Source organism: Myripristis murdjan, chromosome 13 (genome assembly GCF_902150065.1).
Source record: "Myripristis murdjan chromosome 13, fMyrMur1.1, whole genome shotgun sequence".
In the NCBI taxonomy this organism is placed as follows: domain Eukaryota; kingdom Metazoa; phylum Chordata; class Actinopteri; order Holocentriformes; family Holocentridae; genus Myripristis; species Myripristis murdjan.
In genome coordinates, this window is record NC_043992.1 from 21,330,059 (window position 1) to 21,337,558 (window position 7,500).

The 7,500-nt window shown below is 39.6% G+C and overlaps 1 protein-coding gene across 1 annotated transcript in view; it reads right to left on the reverse strand.

Annotated features, from left to right (window-relative positions):
- The window catches only part of si (sucrase-isomaltase), a 93,644-nt gene that overhangs the window by 10,166 nt on the left and 75,978 nt on the right, over nt 1-7,500 (reverse strand). The window contains exons 46-47 of the mRNA XM_030066364.1: nt 7,066-7,115; nt 4,916-5,086 (exon numbers count right to left, since the gene is read on the reverse strand). Coding sequence (XP_029922224.1) covers nt 4,916-5,086; nt 7,066-7,115 — 221 coding nt within the window. The remainder of the gene's footprint in view (nt 1-4,915; nt 5,087-7,065; nt 7,116-7,500) is intronic.

The following is a 7,500-nucleotide window of genomic DNA, read 5'->3' on the forward strand; positions in this document are numbered from 1 at the left end:
AACAAAAAAACAAACAAACAAACACACTGTTCTTCCACACAAAAATTGGATAATATTGGATAATAGCACAAATTCAACATGCTAATTTTGGTTAGACAAATAACAACTTTAGGTTTAGGTTAGGGTTTTGGTCATGCTTAAATAGAAATGTGCTTATAAATTACTGCCTCACTCAAAGTAGAGGTTTTCTACCAATGGGTTTGTGCATGAAAGTAAATAGACATTCATCCGCCACCATGACCACACAGCCCTTCACTTTCCAGTCAGCCATTTCAGCGTCAGCATACTAACTGTTTTTAGTTGTGTCTCTTTTATGTAATCCTTTTGAGGTGGGGAACTTTGAATAAAGCTTCCATTGCACCCAGCAGCTGTTGTACCCATTACCCATTACTGTTACCAATTCCAAGGGCCTTGCTCAAGGTATCCCAGACAGTCATTCCTCTTGTAAGGGGAAAAAAATCCACTTATTCATATTTTCACATTTGGTCCAAGATTTAAACCAACAACTTTCTTAAGTATGTGTTTTGTAACTTCTCTGCCACCCCAATTATTATGGAAATAAGATAGAAGATAACTAGGAATCATTTAAGCTTTTAGGATGAAGCTTGCGCTACTGGCAATAGGGTTCAGTTGTCAAATTAGAATATAACAAGTGCATTATAGACTATAGGATGAGCAACATGATTTAACTTAAGACACTTAAATGGTGTACCTAACCACCTTGTAGCCAAACATGCATTTCCTTACTAAATTATTGCAGATCAACCCAAGCCATCCAGGTATTTGCAAAGCACAGCTAACACTGCTAGTGTTGCTACAATGCTCTCAGTCATTTGTCCTCAACATTTGACACCACTGAATTTGTGAAAATCACAGTGCATTTAACTGTGTTTTATCTTACATGCTGAGAATTATGAGTTCTGTACTCCAGGGTACTTAGGCACAAGCTACCTCCAGTCCAGTGCTGTTCTTTTTAATTGTTGGAACATCTTGTGCTTGAGCTTTTGTTCTGTCTGTGCTCGAGCAAATGCCATGTTCTCGGTTTTTTATGCGTGCAACACTGTCGAAACTTCTTCCACATGAGTAAGTGGTGCCATGAAATAAAAACCCATTATTTATAGGTAAGCTCATAAGGCTGTCACTGTTTATCAGGGAGGGAATATTTTTATTAGATTTTATAACAGATCAAAATTTTATACTTAACACTTTTTTTACTGTAGTAAAAAACAACCTTTATATAATCCTTATACTGCATACATTGTTTTAAATTTAAAAATACATGTCAGGTTTGTTTTGTTTTGTTTTACATAGTACTTTACAACTGAGAGATCATCATTCACAGGTTGATTTATTGTTCACGACTAGGATAGATCATTAAATACACCGTTCTGCACTCTCGTCTGAGCTGATTATGCACTGGTCCTCCACGTCATGGTAAAGGGCTGATCCACAAAAACCAAAGCTTCAGCAGCATCTACGATCATCTCCTACAGACAGAGAGAGAGAGAGAGAGAGAGAGAGAGAGAGAGAGAGAGAGAGAGAGAGAGAGAGAGAGAGAGAGAGAGAAACAGATTTGATGATGTTGATGAAGATTTTCTCTTCACTGCTGTAACCTCACGACTGCATAATACAATGTAATGTATGGTGAATTTGGTCTGGCCATGTATTGAAGCTCTTTTTAGTAATGTATTTACCACTGCAACATACGTATTGTTTTATTTGTCCTTTATTTATAGGACATGAATGATTGTAAATAATGAAGTGAAATAAATACTTTCTAAACATACAAAAACAAAAACTTTCTAATGCTGCTGAGTAAAAGCTTAAGCTGCAAAATATGTGTGCATGGACAGGGGACACAGCGTTTTTTTAGACCCCTGCCAATCAGGATAAGAGAGAGGCAGAAATGCACGTGCATCCTCATACACCAGCAGAGTAACTATTGTCAGCAAGAGTCCAGGCTGGAGAGCCAAAAGATCCTCCAAACAGACAAACATGGAGAAAACCACTAAAATGGCCTGAAAATCTTGTCAGAGTATTGTACATCCTGTACATGGGCCTGTGGGCTCCAACAAATATACTGAGAGAAAGTTATGACTCCTGCGGGAAGCCATAACTGCAGGCAGCCAATCCACCCCACAGTCCCTCAACTCAAGAGGTTTAAAGGAAATGTGAATTCTTATCCCAGGCTTGGTCCACCTCACAAAAGCATATCTCTGTGTCCCTGCAATCATTGTTCCAACTGCATCTTTTCAGCAGCTATATTATCAATGTTTCACAATTTCAGCTAAACCCAGGAACCAAAACAAATCATATATTAGGTTAAGAAAGAGACAGAAATAGAAATGGCTCTATGGACATGTTAGAATTTAATGGCAGAGATTTGAGCCTGCCTCATAGTACAGTAGTTTATTTCAGAAGTTCTTCTACTTCTTTTAACAGCTTATTACTAAGACTGTACAAAGCAACTGAATAAATATTTATTGAGATTGTTTAACTTTTTATACTCAATTTCCCATGACCATAAAATTAATGGTGCTCAGCCATTTGGTCAGTTACATGTATTATTAATTTTAGGTTGTGATTATACCACATTATAAACTATTTTATTTAGTTTGTATATGTCAGTTTTTCTAGCCAGGGTTCTTGTGCACATGAGATTAACTGCCATAAATTATGACCTATATCTGTAGTAGTTAAGAAAAAGAAAATATATTATGCCTTGTCTAGGTGCCTTAACCTATTTAAATGACACATTGCCAGCTGCTTACTGCTTATTTCAAGTTGTTCGTCTCTTAGAGATTGTCTAGCACTGAAACACCTTCCGTCTGCCCTTCCTCTCTCCCTTGGCCTTTCTTTCATCCTTCTTGCTTCTCTCTTTCACCCCTCTCTTCCTCCCTCCGTTTTTTGTGTGATCTAATATCCCCCCTTTGCTCCCCTGCTTCCCAAAGACGAACTCTCTTCCTGTCTGTTCATTATTCACACACACACACACACACACACACACACACACACACACACACAGAACCTCTCTTGTCATTCTGACTTTCTTCCACTCCTGCTATATTACCTTTCCTCTTGCATCTCCCTGTCTGTCTTCGCTCTGAACAGTATAAATCTAAAGCTTCCGGGCCTCCTCTCCTATGGTTATTTATGGAGTCGCTGTAGCTATCAGTTTCATGCTCCTGATAAATGCAGTGAGTACAGTGCAGGACCCAGACAGGAATATTTCATCACAGGGCAAATGAGGAGAAGGAACGAATGCTGTCCTGTCCTATCAAACTTACCCTCTTCTTTACTGCCCTTTTATTTTTATCTCTACCTTGCCCTCTCCCCGTGACTGTAGTCTTCCTCCTTCTCAATTAACCTCCCTTCTCCTCCTCAAAGATATATTTGTGTATTCTGAAAATTGCAATATGCACACGCATATTGTATGTGTTTAATGGGTTATTATTAAAATGACTATCATCATTAGTAGTATTATTATATCCTCTTCCTCCTGCACCTATGAAATCTTCTCCTTCTCCTTCCAAAGCTGGCATCCTCCCCCTCCTCTTCTGTGCTCTTTTGATTATGTCCCTGTTGTCAGCTTACTCTACATCACTTCTTCTGCCCCCCATCCCCTCTAAACCATGTCTTCCTCTTGCACATTATCTACAACCTTCTCCCTTACAGTTTCTCTGCATATATCCTGCTCCCTTCTTCCACCCTTCCTTATTTCCATTTATTTTGACCTTCCTAAGATCCTTCTTGCTGACTACCATTTAGAAAAAGATACCTAGTGATTACAGAGAATCTCCTTTCACCCTTATGCCTACCAGCTCTTGCTGAACATTGAGGCTGTAGATGACCCATCACACTGACCACCTAAGAGTAAAAGTATTTATTTAAAGTGACTGAAAGCACTGTGGAAAATCCCAGAGATGTTTCCCTCTTTTCTTTTCTTTTGTTTGAGAGCATTACACTGTAGCAGTGTTGGCATATTTGATTTGTACTGTGGCCACTAAAAATGGATGAACTTCTAATATTGCGATGCACTTTGGGTCCTCATGCACGTCCTCATGGCTTTTCCCTGCATATTGCTTTTCACTTCACTCTAGGAGCAGATGATGGAGAGGAAATGAGAATTACTCTAGATGAGCACCTTTTCAGCTGCTGTCCCAAGACCTCTGCTGTGAGTTTTATTCATTTATTTTATTCATTCATCCTGACACAATGGTGCCAGGGTAAATGCAGTGTGATTACAGATATTAGATGATAAAACATGCTACAGAGCAGTTTTGGTGGTGAACCTTAAGTTTTTGTTGTTGTAGTGACAGGCAGTTTGACTGACAGGTAGAACTCAACTTGAAAGCTGGTTTGTTTATTTGCTGTGTATGTAATGAATGAATGACAAACAGAGGAGGTGTGTGGATATACAGTATAATGTTGTTATATATTGTACAACATTACAGTAATGATGCAAGTGCAATGACCTGAGTATATATATATATATATATATATATATATATATATATGTAAGGTCATAATTACTGTATGTATTTCAAGGATATCATAGAATAATAGAAGTTGACTTCATGCACTGTATGTTGCAGAGAAATAAACACACCTGCATGCAAACACAAGTTTTGACCTTGTCAAATTGACTAAAAAGACAACCATATCTGGCAGAAGAACCACGGTATATGGTGTGCATTATGTATGAATTATTGACTTGCATGTGTCCATGCACTTAAATTTGTGTGCTGAGGTCTCAGTGCATGGATTGCAAACAGGTAAAATACAGGATTAATGAATAACAATCACTATAAAGTGTTATTGGCAATTTTCATTAGGCCCCAGGACTTAAAGCAGTTATATATTGGAAATGAGAAAATTATATCTATATCTATCTGTATTTCAAAACTTTTCTGACCTGAGTGCTGATGTTGTGCTGCGGGGTCAGTGGGTGCGAAGTCCCAGCCGCGTCTGTCAGGGTCACCTGCTGGATCTGGGTGCTGCCTGCCCCCCACACCTTCACCACGCCCAGGATCAACCGGTCAGCAGGAGCCAGGCCATTATGAACAATTTTATTGGACAAGGAGTTCTGTAGGAGAACGGGTGTGATGGAGGATGGAGAGAGAGGAAGATTAAGTGAAAAGTAGAAAACTATAATAATTGATTTGCTACATTTTCAGCAATTTCAAAATTACAAAAAAAAAAAAAAAAAATCAGATTTATCCCATACCATTAATTTCGTGTGTGTGTTCTTGGTACTTCTGATTTATCTGACAGCACTGGTCATCAAACTTGAAATGTCACTGTCTGCACAGTTTGCTGAAAATGTGCTTTAGTAAGCTGAGCCATGTAGTTGCCCGCTCTCCCACCCCCACCCCACGCAGTACATTTGCTTTAATTCTGAGCTTCATCACTTCACTGAGTGAGATTTAATGTTTGAGTGTCTTTCTCTATATCATTAGTTTTATGCAGCTTTTTTTTTCCCCTCCTCACTATAAAACACGCTCTTAGTAGATAATCTTCTGTGGATAGATTTCAATTGTATGGATAGTTGTAAGTTCATATTTTTATCACACCGCGCTTCCTTTTTGAATACACATGTACATGTACATGAACGTACACTCACACAGTCACAGACACACCCGTCCAAAATGGCATACGATCCTCTAATCTGCCAGGCAGCACTGGCCTCATTGCCCAACTTATCCTCATCTTCTCACATCTGCTTTTTCCCCACACACACACACAAAAACATGCACGCGCGCGCGCGCGCACACACACACACACACACACACACACACACACACACACACGCGCACATACGCACACACACAAAACACATTCAAACACTCAAACACACGCTCACACTCTCTAAATCTCTCTCTCCTCTTGGCTGTCAGACGGTGTGCCTGCTTTATCGCTGTGTGAAATTGCTTTGGAATGAGCCTGATGGTAGGCAGAGGACAGACGCAGATGTTTGGCTATGGTTGCTGTATGTGTATGCATGTGTGTGTGTGTGTGTGTGTGTGTGTGTGTATGTGTGCGTGCGTTTGTGCAAATTTGCATATTTGTTTTAATGCATGTGTGTAGTTGTGTGTATGTGTGTGTGTGTGTTTTCTAGCTAAGAAGCAAGTGGGGCTGGGTTAGCCCCATTAGTATCAGTGATTAGAGAGTTTCTGTCCTGTCTGGCCCAAAGTGTGATCAAACTGTGGTAAACACTGGCTTGTTTCTGGACACAACCTAACTGTAAGACTCATGCAAATATGACAGAGAAACTCTTGCACAGCTGCAATGGTCTGGCCTGTTAAAGAAGTCAGTACAAAAACCCTGAGAATCTACTGTCTAACATCCATCTGGTCAATGCCTGTTCTACGTCTTCTGCTTCCAATATGTAAAAATCTAGATGTTGCTGTGAAACAATCGCAATTTTATAAAATCTCTGGTAGACTGCTAAATTATGCATCAAAAGCAACAAGGAGAAGGAGTTAGTAAAATGGCACACAAGATTGTATGCCCATAGAAAACAGCTAGTGGTTAACTGAAAACCATATTTTAGCTAGATGCAGTAGCAAATGTGTATTGGACAGTTTCTGTCTTTACATAACTCTCTTCCTCTCTCCTCCCACACTGCCCACTCCGATTTTGTGTTAGAGTCTGCAAAGTTCTCTTTCTTAAGGTTGTTGGAGATTATGATTTAATGAAAACCCAACCATTCATAGATGAAATATGACAGGATTATTATGCAATTCAATAATTTCCCCATTTGTATGTCATGACGTTGATACTAGAGTCAAAACGGTGTTTCTGAAGAGAGAGGTTTGTCTCAGCCAAAGTGGTAAAAGGTAAATTCAAACCATGACCCCAGAGTCAAACATGAATTATGTGCTAATGGTTTCCAGCAGTTAGCCTTTGACATGTGCACAGGACTGTCTACCACAGTCCTGTGACATGATGAGGCAAGGTATTATTCTCTGCTCTCACTGCATTAATAACAATAATGATTATGAAAAAGAGAGAGAGAGAGATAGAAAGAGAGAGGCCTGGCATGCAGTTGGCCCATGAACTCACCGATGCTGCTGTGAAGGAGGTCAGGAGATATTCTCCCTTCTCATATGTGTCTGAGGAGAGAAGATAAGAGTGAGATAGATATGCATGTGGGAGAAATGGCATGGATGTGGAGGGTGAGAGAAAAAAGAGAGCAGAGAAAGAGCAGATTGAGTGAGTAAATAAGTGAGTGACAGCATGACTGAGAAAGTGGTGGATGGTGTAAGAGATAGTGAGTGAGTGAATAAATGTGTGTGTGACTGTGGAAAAGAGGTCATAGTCCTATGAGTGACTGTATGAATGAATGAATAATTGACTGAACAAATGATTAACTGACAGGTTGCATGAATAACCTGGGGGTGGGGTTCATATAAACTAAAGGGTCCTCGAAAATAAACTAGGATCACTGTAGATTACGATGAAAATGTCAATTCTTTTTGGCAGAGACCCCCTGCAACT